The 21,012-nt window shown below is 41.8% G+C and overlaps 1 protein-coding gene across 1 annotated transcript in view; it reads right to left on the reverse strand.

Annotated features, from left to right (window-relative positions):
* Positions 1-10,868: 10,868 nt before the first annotated feature.
* Positions 10,869-21,012, reverse strand: part of LOC138951304 (uncharacterized) — a 26,670-nt gene continuing 16,526 nt past the window's right edge. Inside the window, exons 4-5 of the mRNA XM_070322932.1 lie at positions 14,503-14,607; positions 10,869-11,041 (exon numbers count right to left, since the gene is read on the reverse strand). Coding sequence (XP_070179033.1) covers positions 10,869-11,041; positions 14,503-14,607 — 278 coding nt within the window. The remainder of the gene's footprint in view (positions 11,042-14,502; positions 14,608-21,012) is intronic.

The raw sequence follows: 21,012 nt of genomic DNA on the forward strand, positions 1-21,012 counted from the left end.
GGTCGAGATTTTGATATCACTGTCCAAACAGACCAATAGCAGAAGATATCGTCACACAGTCCGTCAATGTTAGATATATTGCTAATTCTCTGGACATTTTGTATTTACTGTAATGAAGTTACAAAAGTATTTGTCTCGGTTTTGGCTGTTCCATATCCCTCCCTCTGATTATTATTTCTTTTTGTTCACTCTTTTCTTGTACTTTTAAGTATTTCAAAATGTCTTTTCTTTCAAAAAGTCTTTAGTCACTTACTCAACTAAATTCTGGGATAATTACATTTGTTTGTTTTTAAATGTAGGTTGTTTTGTTTTTGAAGTGCGGAAGCAATAAAGAGGTCGTCGATATCAAAACTGATATCGACGAAAATGTCGTCGATATCACTTTTGCACTGAGCTCAGTTTTGCCCAATTGACCAATGGAAATCCACGTAACATGTAAAATAGCAATATTGTGTTATGTCAACTGATCTCTTTTGGCTGAAATTATATTATCAGTGACTGCAATCAATGTAGCAAAGCATTCTCTCTCTCTCCCTCTCTCTCTCTCTCTCTCTCTCTCTCTCTCTCTCTCTCTCTCTCTCTCTCTCTCTCTCTCTCTCTCTCTCCATTTTATGTAGATAAAATAAGAATGAAATATTATGAAACTAGATGTTGAAGTTACCACTTGTTCGCCATTTTCTGTTATCTGAATGTGTATTGATTATCATTTTAGAACGTGTACATAAGCAGTCTGCTTGTTAACGTTCTTAATGTTGCTATTGTTTGTTGTTGTATCAAAGAAAATGAATAGAACACGCTTAACACAAAGTGTTCAAAACTTGTGACAGAAATGTGTTCATTTCTGCTAAGAGTGCAGGGCCGGGGAACACCGGTTAAGTTTCCGTGAGGAAAATTATTTTCAACTAACTTCGTTCTGACAAAAATCGCTCGATAGTCGGCTTTTCGTAAAGCCTTTGCTTAGCCTGAGTAGACTCTCCACAACTCTATTCTGTTTTGGAACTCTCTACCCTGTATGTGCTTTATGGTCTATTTGTCAATGGTATCTTTGTGTGTGCGCGTGCGTGCGTGCGTGCGTGTGTGTGTGTGTTTGTGTGTGTGTGTGTGTGTGTGTGTTTGTGTGTACTTTTAACATTGTACGCTAAGTTTTGCTTAGTGCTTGGGATCTTGGTGTTATGTCTCAGTTAAATGTATGCTTTGTATGCTTGTTGATTTGTGCTAGTTTATTCTATAATGAATTTGTAAAGCGCCTGGAGCCAATTGATGGGACTCGCGCTATAGAAAAGTTATTCACTATTGTTATTATTATTTTAATGTGAGCAGCACTTTAAGCCACAAATTAACTGAGCAAAGTCGACTCCGCGAAGTATGCTTCGTGAAGCTTCGGTAAGTGGACTTCGGTAAGTGGACTTCGGTAAGTCATAGACCAAATAGCCTGGACCGCCAACTCGTCACGTGACCCTTCGAGGTTACGACGCTCGACTTTCACAGGGGCGCTTAGCGTCCGGTTTGAAAGACAGTGAAAAGAAAGCACGCTCCAGTTATTTGTGACAATGGGAGGTGACAATGAACTGGATTTTCCAAAACTCCAAACTAAACTTAACAAAACTCATCGAAAAACATGTTCCATATGCACTTTAGCTGAGTTTATTTTAGCATTTTCAGAACTTACCTCGGCAACTTCGTCCATGTTTACAATCTACACCGGATATGACATCCCCCTGATTTCTGAAAGGCCAAGAAGAGCGGGGTAGTAGTTGCGCTGAGAAGGATAGCACGCTTTTCTGTACCTCTCTTCGTTCCTAAATGCGAGGGGCCGCTACCTCGTAATAGAGAGAAAGAGCGGAGAGAGAGCTAGTTGGCGGTCCAGGATAAATGGTCTATGGGTAAGTGGACTTCCAGCTTAATCAAGGACCGCCTTCACAGTCAGGTTTCTGTCAGTGTCAATATAATGCTCGCCGCTGTACGTACGTGTGGTGATGTGTGCGATGGTGCTACACATTTCGCTTAGTTTCCGTCGGTGTGTTCATAGTGCTTGCAGTACCTGTGGTAATGTCTGCGATAATGCAAAGCCAAACGTGACTTGATGCCTCGTTAGAGCTACAAATTATTGTCGGTTAGTTTCCGTTCGTGTCTATATAATGCTCGCTGTACCTGTGGTAATGTCTGCGATAATGCAAAGCCAAATGTGACTTGATGCATCGTTAGAGCTACAAATTATTGTCGGTTAGTTTCCGCTCGTGTCTATAATTTATAATGCTCGCCGCTGTACCTGTGGTAATGTCTGCGATAATTCAAAGCCAAAGGTGACTTGATGCTTCGTTAGAGCTACGATTGTCGGTCAGTTTCCGTCGGTGTCCAAATAATGCACGCCGTAGCGTGGACAATGCTTGTGATAATCCCAGGCAATTTAAAGCTACACTCCTTCCCTTGATAGGAGACAAGTTGACCATCTCAAACCTGGTCAGGCTTTTTCTTTGGATAACAACATCCCTCCTCTTGGACACACACCAACAGACATCATCCTGACTGCCTCTTCTTTAGACTGACATTTTGTTCTTTCTTTCTTTCTTTATTTGGTGTTTAACGTCGTTTTCAACCATGAAGGTTATATCGCGACGGGGAAAGGGGGGAGATGGAATAGAGCCTCTTGTAAATTGTTTCTTGTTCACAAAAGCACTAATCAAAAATTTGCTCCAGGGGCTTGCAAAGTAGTACAATATATGACCTTACTGGGAGAATGCAAGTTTCCAATACAAAGGACTTAACATTTTTTACATACTGCTTGACTAAAATCTTTACAAAAATTGACTATATTCTATACAAGAAACACTTAACAAGGGTAAAAAGAGAAACAGAATCCGTTAGTCGCCTCTTACGACATGCTGGGGAGCATCGGGTAAATTCTTCCCCCTAACCCGCGGGGGGTGAGATTTTGTTAATGAAAGTGGTTTACCGATGTGACTTAAGATGTGTCCGTTGAAAAATCAATTTTCTAAACACATCCCCCCCCCCTCCGGCTGCGCATAGAGCAATCAGGTTGTTTAGTTGTTGTGTGTGTGCAAGTAGAGGCATGCTCTCATCCCACGTGACACCCTAGCCAGGTCTGACATGAGGAGTCATGGCGGTCCAACAGGAAGGCCTGTGGCTTTAATGCACCGCTAGAGTGACAACTTACAAGCAGTTTCCTGGTGTCCAATGCTCGCCGTAGTGTTGGTAATTCCTGTGATAATGCCAAGCGACTAACAATTTTGCCTGTGGTGGGGAAACTATCCGAGCGCTAAATGGCTGTCTCGGTGCTGTGTCTGCCTTTCTGCACGATTGCTTCGTGGTCTGATTCGCTTATACCGCCCTTAAGCAACAATGTGACTACACGTGTGTGGGTGAGAGACTGTCTGTCTCTATCTGTCTACTCAGTTGCTCTTTCTTCCTTTTTTCCTGTCGTTTTTCCTCTGTCTCGAGCCGTCGTGGCGTGTAATGAGCCCAGGGAGTTAATGAAGTCATCTATAGTCGATCTATAGCAACAAGTGAGTAACTCCAGAAACTGTGCGAAGTGGAGTTCTATTTACCAAATACCAATGGCTTGTATGCTATATGGCGGATTAAATTTTTGTTCCTGTTATTGTTCTTCGATTTTGTGTTTTAAACTGCTTGACACTGCGAGGCAATGTTCCTTGTTTTTATAAGGACAGTACAATATTTGATTCTTTGAGTCTTGAGTCTTGAGTCACTGCAGACTACATAATTATGAAGCTATTGAAGGAGTTTCAATCACTCCGGCCAGAGAATAACCAAAAAATCTATCGACACCTCTTTGTAACATTGCAAGGACGATACCACGGCCAGTCACGACAGCAAACGTTAGATGCAAAGCTTGGAATAGCGCAATGCAATTTCCACTAGGACGAGGATGCAATGTTCCACATGCAAAGCTCAACATAGCGCAATGCAATTTACACTGGAACGAGGATGCAATGTTCCACATGCAAAGCTCAACATAACGCAATGCAATTTACACTGGAACGAGGATGCAATGTTCCACATGCAAAGCTCAACATAGCTCAATGCAATTTACACTGGGATGAGGATGCAATGTTCCACATGCAAAGCTCAACATAACGCAATGCAATTTACACTGGGACGAGGATGCAATGTTCCACATGCAAAGCTCAACATAACGCAATGCAATTTACACTGGGACGAGGATGCAATGTTCCACATGCAAAGCTCAACATAGCGCAATGCAATTTACACTGGGATGAAGATGCAATGTTCCACATGCAAAGCTCAACATAACGCAATGCAATTTACACTGGAACGAGGATGCAATGTTCCACATGCAAAGCTCAACATAGCGCAATGCAATTTACACTGGGACGAGGATGCAATGTTCCACATGCAAAGCTCAACATAGCGCAATGCAATTTACACTGGGATGAAGATGCAATGTTCCACATGCAAAGCTCAACATAACGCAATGCAATTTACACTGGAACGAGGATGCAATGTTCCACATGCAAAGCTCAACATAGCGCAATGCAATTTACACTGGGACGAGGATGCAATGTTCCACATGCAAAGCTCAACATAGCGCAATGCAATTTACACTGGGACGAGGATGCAATGTTCCACATGCAAAGCTCAACATAGCGCAATGCAATTTACACTGGGACGAGGATGCAATGTTCCACATGCAAAGCTCAACATAACGCAATGCAATTTACACTGGGACGAGGATGCAATGTTCCACATGCAAAGCTCAACATAGCGCAATGCAATTTACACTGGGACGAGGATGCAATGTTCCACATGCAAAGCTCAACATAGCGCAATGCAATTTACACTGGGACGAGGATGCAATGTTCCACATGCAAAGCTCAACATAGCGCAATGCAATTTACACTGGGACGAGGATGCAATGTTCCACATGCAAAGCTCAACATAACGCAATGCAATTTACACTGGGACGAGGATGCAATGTTCCACATGCAAAGCTCAACATAGCGCAATGCAATTTACACTGGGACGAGGATGCAATGTTCCACATGCAAAGCTCAACATAGCGCAATGCAATTTACACTGGGACGAGGATGCAATGTTCCACATGCAAAGCTCAACATAACGCAATGCAATTTACACTGGACGAGGATGCAATGTTCCACATGCAAAGCTCAACATAGCGCAATGCAATTTACACTGGGACGAGGATGCAATGTTCCACATGCAAAGCTCAACATAGCGCAATGCAATTTACACTGGACGAGGATGCAATATTCAGTGTAGGAGTTTTGTAGATTCGATTTACAAGGAAAGTGCACGCGTTGCATTAAACAGATTCCACGTAGGCAGAAAAAAGAAAGAAGTTTAGTGTGGCCCGGATATCCGAGTGTAGGCGTTATGTCTCGACACGACTCTCGTTGCTGCCAGCTTTCCCCTGGGAGGATGCGACCTCATTTTTATAGTAATGGGAAAATACAGTAATAAACTAATCAGTAAACCAAGTAGGCAATAATCACGTGCGATTACTGTCTGCAAACTTACAAACGATACCGCAGAAACTTGCATAATAATAAATATTCAATTTTCTGCAAAAGTGCACGCATGTACTTCAACTGAATCCGCTGGTGTGGAAACTTTGGAATGAAGTGTAGGCGTTATTCTCCTGGGGGGAAACTCAACTTGATGTTTAATTCATAGTGCGATTGAAGTGTAATAACATGTGTGGGTGTGTACCGTGTTGATAGAGTAATTGATGTAGTGCGCAACATGCGATCGGTATTAAAGATGCTTTGGTGTGTGTGTGTGTGTGTGTGTGTGTGTGTGTGTGGGCGTGTACATCTATACAAATGAGGAAAAAATCTGTACACACTTGGTAACAAATGGAGAATTTGAAAAAAATGGGGATGCCAAAAAATTCCCCATTTTTTTCAACTATATTTCCTGAAAGTACATGCCTCAATTTGACGGAAAGAATGTCATAACAATGTTCCAAATGACATTCTTTCCGTCCTCTATAGGCGACGAAATAGGTCAAATTTTGTGCCTTTTTTAGTGTAAAATTCGTCGATGCCGGAGCGAGTACTGCACTCAGTGCCGTTGTAGTGCAAGTGCACTACAAAGGCACTGCGCCCAGTGCCGTTGTAGTGCAAGTGCACTACAAACGCACTATCCGTTGTGTGAATGTGTGTATTAGCAAGTCCTCATTTGTGACCTTATATCAATCAATCAATGAGGCTTATATCGCGCATATTCCGTGGGTACAGTTCTAGGCGCTCTGCAGTGATGCCGTGTGAGATGAAATTTTATACGGCCAGTAGATTGCAGCCATGTCGGCGCATATTTACCTTTCACGGCCTTATTCCAAGTCACACGGGTATGGTAGACAATTATTAACTGTGCCTAAGCAATTTTGCCAGGAAAGACCCTTTTGTCAATCGTGGGATCTTTAACGTGCACACCCAATGTAGTATACACGGGGGGGTGGTTCGGACACCGAAGAGAGTCTGCACACAAAGTTGACTCTGTGAAATAAATTTCCGCCGAACCTGGGATCGAACTCGCGCTGACAGCGGCCAACTGAATACAAATCCAGCGCGCTACCAACTGAGCTATATCCCCGCCCACTTTGGATATCCTCAATATGGATGTGTGTGTGTGTGTGTGTGTGTGTGTGTGTGTGTGTGTGCGTGTGTGTGTGTGTTTGAGGTTCAAAGCTTCATTCTCTTCTATTGTTTTAAGTGGGTTGGCAGGATTTAGATACTTTCAACACCATGCGATGTAGTTTTGCCATCTTCCTTGCAATGAATTGATCACCAGTAATGACACCTGTGTGAACACTTTTGACGTTGTTTTCTTAGAATCGGGTTTTGAGCACAAGTGCCGTCATTGGGAAATACTCATCTTCCAGACTAATTGTCCAATTTTCTTGCTCTTTGTTGTATTTTCACCAGAAATTGTGTCTTTGTGCAACTACAGAGGAACTTTCTATGAATTGGCCAGGAATACTTTTAGAAATTCTGGCAAAGAACAAAACCGTGCCTTTATTTGGACATTTAATTTGTCCATATGATATCTACCCAGGAAACAAAAGCTGTTCATAAATATGAACAAATTGATCTGTTATTCCACATAAAGCCCTGTTTAGAGCAAAATAAAACTTAATTCAAAGTTATATTTTTTTTTCTGGAAGATGAATGTTTTCCAGAAACATGTTGTATCCCAGAAAGTCATTAAAAACGTCTATTGTGACCTATATTCATTCACATATTACTTATTAGAACAAAAAAAAAACCAATCTTTTCTGGGGATTTGTCTCAAGAACACCGAAACACGAATTGAAAAACACATTTCTTAATGTCCGTGCCACCTCTATCCTCGAGAAAAAAAACTATCTTCTGTTTTTGAAAATTTTCTTTTACACTAGGAAACAGACACCACCTTAACCAACCCCCCCCCCCCCCCCCCCCCCCCCCCGGTTCACCAAGCAGTGTTCCATCGTATACCTAGAAGGGGAGCTACTTTCCATATCCGCCTTTCATGCGCAAGGAAAGGCGGTTGCATTATGCGCAACAAATTGGACGTCAGATAGTAGATGAGAGAAACTGGTGAATAGCATGACCCGGATGATTTGATGGTCTCGGTTCTCCCGAGGCTCAGGGGAGGTAATCGTGAATAAGAGTGAATGCCCCTGTTGGTGACTCGCACTTTATGAGAACAATAGCAATTTGCGGATTGATGGCTACAGATTACGAGGTTTTCTGTATCTGATTTCCATCTTTCGCTCCACCCCTCTGTCGCTTTGTCTTGTTTTGTTCGGTTTATTTTGTTGTTTCCTTATTCTTTCGTTTTTGCGCCATGAGATTTGACGAATAACGGATTATCTTTTCATTTTTTTTGCTGCCCGCATCATTGTTTTCATCTTCGTCGTAGTCGTCGTCATCATCATTATCAATATTATTATCATGTTCATCATTATCATCGTGAATATCGTCGTCGTCATCGTCGTCTTGATTTCTCTCTCCGTCTCTCTGTCTTTGTCAGTCTCTCACTCTCACTCTATTTCTCTCTCTCTCTCTCTCTCTGTCTCTCTCTCTCTCCCTCCCTCTCTCTCTCTCTCTCTCTCTCCCTCTCCCTCCCTCTCCAACTTTTTATGGGGGCGAGGACGCCCCCATTCTATACGGATAGTTATTTCGAGGTTGACCATGGGCAGCGCCATTTTGTTGTGAAATACGTCATCAGTTTGTGTACACAGGAAGTTGTGACATCCGTCACCCTATGGGAGGGGTGACGTCAAAATTGTTCATCTGTAGAAAGTTGTGAAATCCGTCACCCTATGGGAGGGGTGACGTCAAAATTGGTCATCACAGAGTTTGTGTAACACAGGAAGTTGTGAAATACGTCACCCTATGGGAGGGGTGACGTCAAAATTGTTCAACAAAAACATGATATGTCGCATTGTGCAGGGTCAACTGCAACAAACTCAAACCGAGCCATTCATACCTAGCTGTATTTGAGTGACTTATATACCCGACATTTTTATTTCTTATTTTTAGCACAGGTGTAGGAAAAATCATGAACCAAAATGTTATTTATTTTCTAATTTAACATTTTTTTTACAAATATGACCATGGTCTTTTAAACATACAGTGACATTAAACATTGTTATGTTAAAAAAAAGAAAAAAGAAAAAAAGCTTTTGTGCACAAATCAGAAAATACATTGTACATTTTACCTACAGGCCAAACCGTGAGTGTCTGTGGCAAAGCCCGACCCAGGAAATTGCACTGATTTTATATTTAGATCAGAGAGAAATTGTCAAGAACAGGCGCTTGCATTTGGATGTGTCCAATGATAGTAGGTTTGGTTGTGATCAATCAGAATAATGTAGGAATAAAAATGTATGACAGTTTAGTATGATGACATGTAATTCACATATGCTGAAATATGATATTATACATCATGTAATATTATTATGGCTGTTGCCATGACCATGAAACCCAACAAAGGTTTAATGTAATGTAATTCAAAATACCAAAACCGAGCACCTATTAATCTCGTCTTTGCGCGTGAAGATTGAGGCCGTCTGCCAGTAGCGGTTAGGTCATACAGTGGAACCCCTCTCTAGCGACCTTTAAAATGTTGACAAAAATTGGTCCTTGTGGAGGAGGGTCCTTACAGAGGGAGGGGGCGGAGTCAGGGGGCCACAAAGAAAGTCAGATTTAAAAAAAAAAAGAAAACAGAGAAGTTTGAGTTGCTGACGACCGTTCTCTCTGAAAGCAAACTGCTTCGATTTCATGTTTGTCCTTGGTGTCCACCAGTTCGGGTGCATGTACTACCCTGGCCAAGTTTCCTCTCAAGACATCAAAGAGACCGCCCCAGTATACTCTACAGCCTCTGGGCGAACCACCTCTCATAGCTAAAACTGGGTCAATGACCCCTGGGAAGAAGGTCAGTGTCTATAAAAATTTTACTCCTAGGCCTGCGGCCAGGGGGGGGGAGTATACCGGTACCATTTGAGAATCAGACCAAATGAGAATTGAACCATTTGAGAACATCCTTTTTTTTTCAATCACTACATCGAAGGCCTGCGGCCCGGGGTTCACATGGGTTGGTTTGTTTGTTTGTTTCAAACCCACACCCATATACACACATTTCCCATTTAAACCATTTGTCGGCCCCCTGTCGATATTTATCGACTAAGTTCCTTGTTAATCTTTTATCTTATCATTGTGTGTTTGTGTTTGTTTGTCCCAAGGACAGATTAAAAGAAAAGGCATAGTCTTCAATCTTAATCCTTGTAAAACAAAGTTCAATTCAATTAAGTTCTCTCTCTCTCTCTCTCTCTCTCTCTCTCTCTCTCTCTCTCTCTCTCTCTCTCTCTCTCTCTCTCTCTCTCTCTCTCTCTCTCTCTCTCTTTGCAGACAGAAGGAAAAAAAGAAAGACAGAAGGGAGACAGAGACCATAAAAAAAGGAGAAAAAGCCAGGATCATGCAAGGGCCATAACGATGTTGGCGGCACAGCAGTGACATGAATAGCTTTTCCCCTGTGTACCAGGCCTTCCGAACGTTTCGTGACACAAAGAGACAAAGAGAGACAGAGCGCTCCGGATTACAGGCAGCTAGGAGGATGACAAGATTCATGGAGACAGTGAGAGATTGTGTTTGCTGGGAAAATAAAATTAGTTATGGTTCAAAAACCAAATCTATTCAATCAATTCGGATATTTGTTCTTGACTTGTTCGTTCCTGATTGTAATTTGTGCGTGTGTGTGCGTACGTGCGTTCGTGTGTACGTGCGTGTGTGAGTTTGTGTGTGTGTGTGAGAGAGAGAGAGACAGAGAGACAGAAAAACAGAGAGAGACAAAGAGAGAATGAGAGAGAGACAGAGACACAGAGAGAGAGAGCGAAAGAGAGTGAGAGTGAGAGAGAGACAGAGAGAGAGCGAGAGAGAGAGACACAGAGACAGAGAGGATGAGGGGGGAGGAAGAGACAGAGAGGCAAGTAGAGACATAAAAGATAGACGGAATGGCAGACTGAGAGTAAGACGGTCAGACGAAGACAGATCGACAGACGCACGTACGTACAACACCGCATAATCATCCAATTTAAAACTCTCAAGCTCAAGAAAAGCGAATAATAAACGACAAAACAGATTGATATACACAGAAACATAAAACGCAAGCACACACATTCAAAAACATACACAAACACACACACACAAAGACAAAGACATACAAACTTCCACACACACGCATAATCACAGACATACACGCAGGCAAACACACAGACACAACACACACACACACACACACACACACACACACACACACACACACACACAAACACACTCACACCCTCACACACACACCGTATTTTAACTCACCTCTGTTCCTGATTGGACGATTGTCTCGTGAATTCCTTCCGCTGGAACGTCCACTTCCGTTTTCACCTCCACTTCCGGTTCCACTGCGCCTGCGCTCTCCTCGTTTACATGGCTGACTTCCTGTTTGACGTCGGACAGCACTTGTCCGGTTTTTGTGTCGGACACTGTCAAAAGACAGAACATAAGACAATCTCGTAGAATAACAAAGGGAATCAGTGTATGGGGACCTTGGGCAAAACAAAGGACGTGCTTGCATGAGTGCACCCGACACAGTGACAGAAAAACAAAGGACGTGCTTGCATGAGTGCATCCGACACAGTGACAGAAAAACAAAGGACGTGCTTGCATGAGTGCATCCGACACAGTGACACAAAAGCAAAGGACGTGCTTGCATGAGTGCATCCGACACAGTGACAGAAAAACCAAGGAGAAAGACAAAATAGGGTTATAATAAGACAAGGGGAATGTATAGAACGGTAGATAGCCTGGTTGTTGTTTTCTAACGCCCCTTTAACCGCTATGGCCCATCCTCAACTCAGGTCAAAATGAGTTCGGCTCATTCTCTCCCTGACAGGATGCCTTGAGTTCCCTTGTCTGGCAAGGAAACCGATTTTTTATATATATATATATATTTTTTTTTTACATATTTAGAGCTTTTTGTAATGTATTATTGATATAAGCAGATTCGTGATCGTCGATAATGATTTATCATGGTGTTTTGTAATTTTTAAATTACAAAGGAATTGATATGTAAGACAGTTTCAAGCGATCTATTTTTTGCGGCTGTATTTACTGTGCAAACAACTCTAAATATGGCAAAAGTGTCACGTGATAATCAACCGTTTGGTTTCGGCGCTCACTGGAGCAGACGATTTTTTCTGTAACCAGTTGACAGTGATGAAACCATATATTACGGTCTCCTTCCGGCAGCAGTCCCAAAATTTTGACTTGTTTTGACCTTAGAACGATGTCTTTATCATAACTGTGAAGAACAGAACGGAGATCACCGTCGAAGTCGGCCAATCTGCAATCATTTTCGTCTCGCGAACACTGATCTCAAATTTAGATCAGTGCTCGCGAAAACCATATGGGCGATAACTCTGTATTTTTGTTTTTCCAGCGTCGCGGACGACGCTGGTATCTGCGGTCGGGAAGACTTTCCACGAATTTGCCTGCAGGGCGCCGCCATGTTTTCTGTGCTCGACTGCGAGCAGACCACAGGCACATTACACCCAAAATTCTTGTAGGCATACACAGACGCAACATAGCATATACAGACAATAACACCCACAACACTTCAACTGCATATGAAAGGAATAAAAATAAATCCGCAAATCAGTCGCGCACAAAACACCAGAAAGAAAAACAAGGAGTACCAAAGCGGCGTGCAGAAACTAAACTGACTCGGAGACTGAGAAGAAACATTTATCACACGATGTGGATAGCAAACATTAAAATAAAACAGATAAGTCAAGCAAAAAATAAACACAAATATCGAAAACACAATAAACAAAGGTAAAGAAAACAAAAAGAGATGCTTGCCGACAGTCAGTGTGTGTGTGCGTGGTTTGCCGTGTGCGTCAGCGGGGTGTGTGTGTGTGTGTGTGTGTGTGTGTGTGTGTGTGTGTGTGTGCGTGCGCGTGCATGCGTGCGTAGGCTACGTTCTTGCGTGTGTGCGTTCGAATGAGAAAGAAGAGAGAGAGAGGATTGAACAATGAGGTCACGTTCTCTGTCACATGAATACATATACACACACTGAAGGCTACTTCGGACACGAACACTTGCCAACAACTGTGGTTGGACATGCTTTTGAAATGTAATATTTTTTCGACATGATTTCTGGACATACGAATCCCGCTGTGTTGCCTACTGATGTTGCGAATGATGAAGGTTTTGAGTTGACTGACCTTGAGGAGGGATTGCATCAGGCGTTTATCGTCTCAAATTATATCCTTGCTACTTTTCAGGAGTCAACTATTGCCATTCATGGTAACTTGGATAGTCAATGTTTTTATTTGTTTGATTCCCATAAAAGAAACAGAAATGGTAACCATTCTTCAAATGGCGCTGCAGTTTTGATGTCATCAAGTTAATTCCTTTGCAGAATTGATTGATTTTCTCAAAAGCCATTATCAATGTGTTTATCAATTAACACCTGTTCATTTCTGTCCAACTGCAATGCAAACTCAATGTGGAGGAAACAAGGATTCATTACAAACAAGTCATCCCTGTACATCAACAGATTTATGTACCTCAATCAATACTGCTAGTATGAGTGACAGGAATCTAAAAGAAAAAACAACCAAACGCAAATGTACTACTACTTCTACGACTCGTTTGAATGTAAAACAGAAATGTAACACTATCTGTGACAATGACGGTTCTACGACTCGTTTGAAGGACAGTATAGATCGAACCTTAACCCACAACTACGACAATTTGTGTCAGACTTTTTTGAACAGGAAAATATGCCTCTGTTCAACAGTAACCAAAACATGGAAGATGTTTTTGAAACTTTACAGAAATGTAACACTAGCCTATCTGTGACAATGTTGCTTTTGAATTGAACCCACATTTGTTGAACAGGAGAGAATGTTCCTGTTCAACAGTGCCCAAAACACTGAATCTGACGTTTTTGAATCTTTTCTGTCATCTAACTGAATCTGACGTTTTTGAATCTTTTCTGTCATCTAACCCAATTGCTCATGACTTCATCGATCTTGAACATGCCTACTTTTCAAAGAAAGACAGACAAAAGCGAAATCTGCATGTTAGCCATCTGCCTGAAATGGTCAATGCACTTTTGTAAAATTGTCACAGCTGTAATGCACTTTTGTGAAATGGTCAGTGCTGTTGTGCACTTATGCAAAACTTGGTGCTGTGCTGTTAACATTTGAACAAAATGCATTTTGTTCAAATGTTTAGTGCAACTTGCTACTATATAATCGCTGTATGCGCTTTGTGGTAATAATGCACTGTTGTGAAAAGTTTGCGCTAAATGTTGGCACTATGCATCATTGTTGGAGCACCCTCCTGTAGATGCACCATGCTGAAAAATGTACTTATGAATCAAGCATTGACTGAAATAAACAATTTATATATCCAGCACAACATGCAATTCATTAACTTTTGACCCTAACCTTTAACACTTCCCAAAATAAATCTTTGGTGGACATTGCATCGACGCTGTTCATTTTGAATGAACATTTTTCTTGTGATAGATTCGCGTAGGACTGTAGCGTCCGGTCAGAGAGACAACTGGCAATAGCCGTGGAGCGATGCTTATCAGAATGCGCTATGGCCATGCTGAACCAGTAGATAGATTGACAAATAGAAGTGTGCAATAGGGGACAAAAGTAAAGAGCTGCTTAACAGCAAACGTATACAACGAAAGGAAGAAGAAATAAAATGAAAGATAGAAATAAAACAAGAAAGAACAAACAGGCAACATTCAGGCAGCTACTATTTTGCTCTCGCTCTCTCTCTCCCTCCCTCCCTGCCTCTCTCTTCCTCTCTCTCTCCCGACTTCTTTCTCTCACTTCCTCCCTCCCCCTCTCCCCCCCCCCCAACTCCCCCCTCTCTCTCTGTGACTGTCTCTCACACATAATTATCATTATTGTCTCACCAGTTTTTTGTGCAGTGTCGACCTCCATCTTGTGTCCGTTGATTTCATGTACATGTTGCACGTGCTCCTCGTGCACTGTCACGTCCTTCTGTCCACTCTTTTCGTCTGCACACACAGCACACAAACACACATCGATATTTATCCATGAAAACTGTCATGAATCATTCACTCGCCATATTTCTCGCCACTGACTACTTGCAACATTTTCTAAGCTTTGTTTATTATTTGTACCATAATTGTTCTGTCTGTGTGTCTGTCTGTGTGTCTGTCTGTGTGTCTGTCTGTGTGTCTGTCTGTGTGTCTGTCTGTGTGTCTGTCTGTGTGTCTGTCTGTCTGTGTGTCCATCTTAAAGACTATTGTGTCACTAAAACACCGTGATTGTAATGCTTTGTTTTGTCATACATTAATATCATAAGTATTTTGTCTGTCTGTCTGTCCATCTTAAAGACTATTGTGTCATTAAAGTACAGTGATTGTAATGCTTTGTTTTTTCATACATTAATATCATAAGTATTTTGTCTGTCTGTCTGTCCATCTTAAAGACTATTGTGTCATTAAAGTACCGTGATTGTAATGCTTTGTTTTGTCATACATTAATATCATAAGTATTTTGTCTGTCTGTGTGTCCATCTTAAAGACTATTGTGTCACTAAAACACCGTGATTGTAATGCTTTGTTTTGTCATACATTAATATCATAAGTATTTTGTCTGTCTGTCCATCTTAAAGACTATTGTGTCATTAAAGTACCGTGATTGTAATGCTTTGTTTTGTCATACATTAATATCATAAGTATTTTGTCTGTCTGTCTGTCCATCTTAAAGACTATTGTGTCATTAAAGTACAGTGATTGTAATGCTTTGTTTTTTCATACATTAAACATTCCAATAACATATCGTTCTTATTTTTAGATTCATACAAAGAAAGCTTAAACATCATAATAAAGCATATCAAAATAGCACACTAAACAAAAACAAGAAAACCCAAATAACAAAAGACGCAGAATTATACCGAGATACAGATCTCACTCTCTGCACTTTCAATACGTACAGTCGTGTGAACACCTTCTCTTCTTCAATCGTTCAAATATACAGACAGAATTAATGACAAACGAAATTGAAATCACATGTATGAGACTACAAATAGAAAGAAGCCTCGACCTCGCCTTCAATTACATTGTAAACGCTCAATTGTATTAACGGGTCAAAGATATTACTTACAATCTCTTTGTCTCGTACTTTTGAAAGAGTTGGATCAGCAAAAGTAGTGCATATAAGGCTAGAAATAGGATGAATCCCGGCCTTTAAATTCCACGGAGATAGCCTAGTGGACATAGGTCAATTTTAGTAATGGCCTGCACAACGGTATCAGTTCCAGACTTAGTTTTATCTTGCCTCATCCGCTTGAAAGAGACTGATCAGCCTGATTTTTTTTCTGCACCTGCTGCAAAACAGCTTAATTTTGGTAATGGCACTCTGATATAAGTGCATGTGGCTGTTTTTTTCTGTTGCCTTTTAGTTTTGACAGAGTTGATTTAGTGTAATGATTGTTTTGCACACTTTTGGCCAATATTTGGCTCAATGTTTTCCGATAGACGTAAAATCGAGACAACGTGTGTGTGTGTGTGTGTGTGTGTGTGTGTGTGTGTGTGTGTGTGTGTGTGTGAGTGTGTGTGAGTGTGTGTGTGTGTGTTTGTGTGTGAGTGTGAGTGTGAGTGTGTGTGTGTGTGTGTGTGTGCGTGTGTGTGTGTGTGTGTGTGTGTTTGTGTGTGTGTGCATGGGGGTATGTGTGTGTGTGTGTGTTTGTGTGAGTGTGTTTGTACATTGTGTGTGTGTGTGGGTGTGTGTGCGTGTGTGTGTGTGTGTGTGTGTATGTGGGTGTGTGTGTATGTGTGTGTGTGTGTGTGTGTGTGTGCGGGTGTGTGTGTGTGCGTGTGTGTATGTGTGTGTGTGTGTAGGCGTGTGTGTGTGTGAGTGTGTGTGTATGTGTGTGTGTGTGTGTGTGTGTGTGTGTGTGTGTGTGTGTGTGTGTGTGTGTGTGTGAGTGTGTGTGTGTGTGTGTGTGTGTGTGCAAAGCTATTTAAAAACAAGAGGTGAAGCCTTCAAGGCTCACGTAAGAAATCGACAAACAGTAACACAAACTCAATCACTCCGTCACACATGCACACACACACACACACACAGAAAGAGCATAGGTGACACTGTGCAAGAAAGAGAGACACTAGATCTAGATCTGTCTGTCTGCATGCAGCCTACTTACAGACACGACTGCCAACTAGTCTCTGCCCGCTCAAAATAACAATGACCGAGACTTTCAGTAATTCCTTCGCGTGACGTCTAACCCTCTTACGTCATAATGTGACGTCTTCAAATGACGAAATGTTAAAGTTTCTACCACAGACATACACACGCACGCACGCACACACACACACGCACAGACAGAGAAAGTTACGATCGCATAGGCTACACTTACGTGAGCCAAAAATCATATTCGTTTAAATTTTGTTTTGCGGCGAGTGCAAACCGCTCAATCATAGTAATGACAGAACGAAATCAATTCCTACATCTGCTTTCAACACAGGTTCTACTTTTGGTAGAGTTGGATCAGCCTTTTCTGTTGTTGCACCTGCTACACGCGTACATATCAATCTTAGTAATGGCTCGCTGCACTAATAATAATTCCTGCATCTCTTTTCTAGATCATTCTTTTAGTATGCATGTTGTATGTATGTATGTGGCGATGTGAACTGTGATGTAATGTATAATGTGTTGTAACAAAAAACAAAACCAAAAAAAGAATAATAAAAAAAATAAAAAATCATATTCGTTTAAATTTTGTTTTGCGGCGAGTGCAAACCGCTCAATCATAGTAATGACAGAACGCAATCAATTCCTACATCTGCTTTCAACACAGGTTCTACTTTTGGTAGAGTTGGATCAGCCTTTTTTGTTGTTGCACCTGCTACACGCGTACAGATCAATCTTAGTAATGGCTCGCTGTACTAATAATAATTCCTGCATCTGTTTTCATCTTAGATCAATTTTTTTGAAAGAGTGGAATCAGCATTGTGTTTCTATTCATGGACAAAATGTCTCCTGCGGCATTGTCAGCAACATATAGATAGACCAATCAAGAATACAAGTGGACTGACGGCATTGTCAGCAACATATAGATAGACCAATCAAGAATACAAGTGGACTGACGGCATTGTCAGCAACATATAGATAGACCAATCAAGAATACAAGTGGACTGACGGCATTGTCAGCAACATATAGATAGACCAATCAAGAAGACAGGTGGACTGACGGCATTGTCAGCAACATATAGATAGACCAATCAAGAAGACAGGTGGACTGACGGCATTGTCAGCAACATATAGATAGACCAATCAAGAAGACAGGTGGACTGACGGCATTGTCAGCAACATATAGATAGACCAATCAAGAATACAAGTGGACTGACGGCTTTGTCAGCAACATATAGATAGACCAATCAAGAAGACAGGTGGACTGACGGCATTGTCAGCAACATATAGATAGACCAATCAAGAAGACAGGTGGACTGACGGCATTGTCAGCAACATATAGATAGACCAATCAAGGATACAAGTGGACTGACGGCATTGTCAGCAACATATAGATAGACCAATCAAGAAGACAAGTGGACTGACGGCATTGTCAGCAACATATAGATAGACCAATCAAGAAGACAAGTGGACTGACGGCATTGTCAGCAACATATAGATAGACCAATCAAGAAGACAAGTGGACTGACGAACCAAGCGAAAAACAAAAACAATCAGAAAGACGAAAGAAGAATAACACACTTAAGAACACAATACAAAGAAGAAGATATGAAGACAACAGAAGAGGAAAAGGAAAGGAAGAAAGAAGTAAAGAAAGAAAGAGGGCGGGGATGTAGCTCAGTCGGTAGCGCGCTGGATTTGTATCCAGTTGGCCGCTGTCAGCGTGAGTTCGTCCCCACGTTCGGCGAGAGATTTATTTCTCAGAGTCAACTTTGTGTGCAGACTCTCCTCGGTGTCCGAACACCCCTGTGTGTACACGCAAGCACAAGACCAAGTGCGCACGAAAAAGATCATGTAATCCATACCGGAGTTCGGTGGGTTATAGAAACACGAAAATACCCAGCATGCTTCATCTGAAAGCGGCGTATGGCCTCCTAAATGGCGGAGTAAAAACGGTCATACACGTAAAAGCCGTGGGAGTTTCAGCCCATGAACGAACAAACAAACAAGAAAGAAAGAAAGAAAAAAGGAAAGAACAAGAGGCGAAGCCTTCAAGGCTCACGTAAGAAATCGACAAACAGTAACACAAACTCAATCACTCCGTCACACATACACACACACAGTACACACACACACACACACACACACACACACACACACACACACACACACACACACACACACACACACACACACACACACACACACACACACACACAGAAAGAGCATAGGTGAAACTGTGCAAGAAAGCGAGACACTAGATCTAGATCTGTCTGTCTGCATGTAGCCTACTTACATCCATGGACACGACTGCCAAATAGTCTCGGCCCGCTCAAAATAACAATCACCGAGACTTTCAGTAATTCCATCGCGTGACGTCTAACCCTCGTACGTCATAATGTGACGTCAATGTAATATGACGTCTTCAAATGTTAAAGTTTCTACCACAGACATACATACATACATACATACATACATACATACATACATACATACATACATACATACATACATACATACATACATACGCACGCACGCACAGACAGACAAAAGTTAGCATCGCATAGGCTACACTTCGTGAGCCAAAAATGAAAGGAAACAGGAAGCAATAGAAAAAAGAACACACACAAAAAGAAGGAAGAAAAGGAAGAAAAAACTATCACACTCACAGGAAATAAAAGTTCATGAGACTGAAAGAAAATCACAGCGATCAAGTTGCCCTAGTGAGCTCGTGAAAATCAAATTCCCATCATTCTCCTTGAACAAGGGGAGGCAATCTGTTTTATGAGCCATAACACGGAAGTGCGAAACTTCCAAAACTCCACCCCCCTCCCAACAAACGAGAGCTATTTGACGACCGGGAGCCATTTTGTCTGCCAGAGAGCGAAGATTAAGGGAGGTAATTCCCAGAGGAGAAAAGTACAAAAGAGTTCCAAAGTGATCAAGTTTTCTTAAACTGTCTGCCTACGTTGAAGAAAATGTGTTCCTGGGATTTGTGTATTATTCCTTGAGGATAAGGGTATGTGTGTGTGTGTGTGTGTGTGTGTGTGTGTGTGTGTGTGTGTGTGTGTGTGTGTGTGTGTGTGAGTGTGTGTGTGTGTGTGTGTGTGTGTGTGTGTGTGTGTGCGTGAGTGTGTGTTGTGTATGTGTGTGTGTGTGTGTGTGTGTGTGTGTGTGTGTGTGTGTGTGTGTGTGTGTGTGTGTGTGAGTGAGTGTGTGTGATATAAGGTTCACTCTGTATAACTGGATCAAACAGGTTAGTCACTAATGAATGAAGTAATTAGTGTTTTTTTCGATTAAGGTACACGCAGCGACTAATTGGAACGTGGAAATGTGGTGGATATCACCGCAACAGTTGGTCTTCATCCTTTGGTACCCGTCTACGTATGTTAAGTTTCGATTATCTGCTAGAGAAAGTAGATATCAACAAAATATTAATCATGGCCGCCATTTGCATTTCATATTTTTCAAAATATCTACTTCCCCTCGCAGATAATTAAAACCAAACGGATGTAGAATACAGTCAATTTTGTACAGATTTTAGTCAAGCAGTATGTAAGAAATGTTAAGTCCTTTGTACTGGAAACTTGCATTCTCCCAGTAAGGTAATATATTGTACACTACGTTGCAAGCCCCTGTAGCAAATTTTTGATTAGTGCTTTTGTGATACACACACATACACACACACATACACACACACACACACGTACACACACATACACAAACACCCACACACGCACACATACACACACACACACACATACACACACACACAGACATACACGTGTCTCATCTAAAGTCGGGGTACCACCCGGGAACATGCCCCTGCTGGTTTCACCGTAAAACAACATTACCATCATCCTTCTCCATGTTTAAACGCTCATCACAATCTGCGCGAAAGCACGTGGGTGCGTGTGCGTGCACAATACCTGTCCGCAATATCACGTTGCCTGATAACTTCCTGACCGCACCAAAAACTAATTAAGTTTTAAGCTTGAGGGAACGAGAGGACACTGGTGATGACGCGAACCAGACCACTGAAATAGCCTACCCTCCATCGATACGGGTGTCTCTTACGTCGTGCAGTGACACGCGACATTGCGCCTCTTTCATTCCGGCTGTTTCTGCGTCTGTCAATCTCATTCTGTGTCGCTCTCTTTCTGTGTGTCTCTGTCTCTCTGTCTATCTGTCTGTCTGTTTGTCTGTCTGTCTGTCTGTCTTTCTGTGTGTCTCTCTCTCTCTCTCGCTCAAACACAACCTCTATC

Source organism: Littorina saxatilis, linkage group LG16 (assembly GCF_037325665.1).
Source record: "Littorina saxatilis isolate snail1 linkage group LG16, US_GU_Lsax_2.0, whole genome shotgun sequence".
NCBI classification, from domain to species: Eukaryota; Metazoa; Mollusca; class Gastropoda; order Littorinimorpha; family Littorinidae; genus Littorina; species Littorina saxatilis.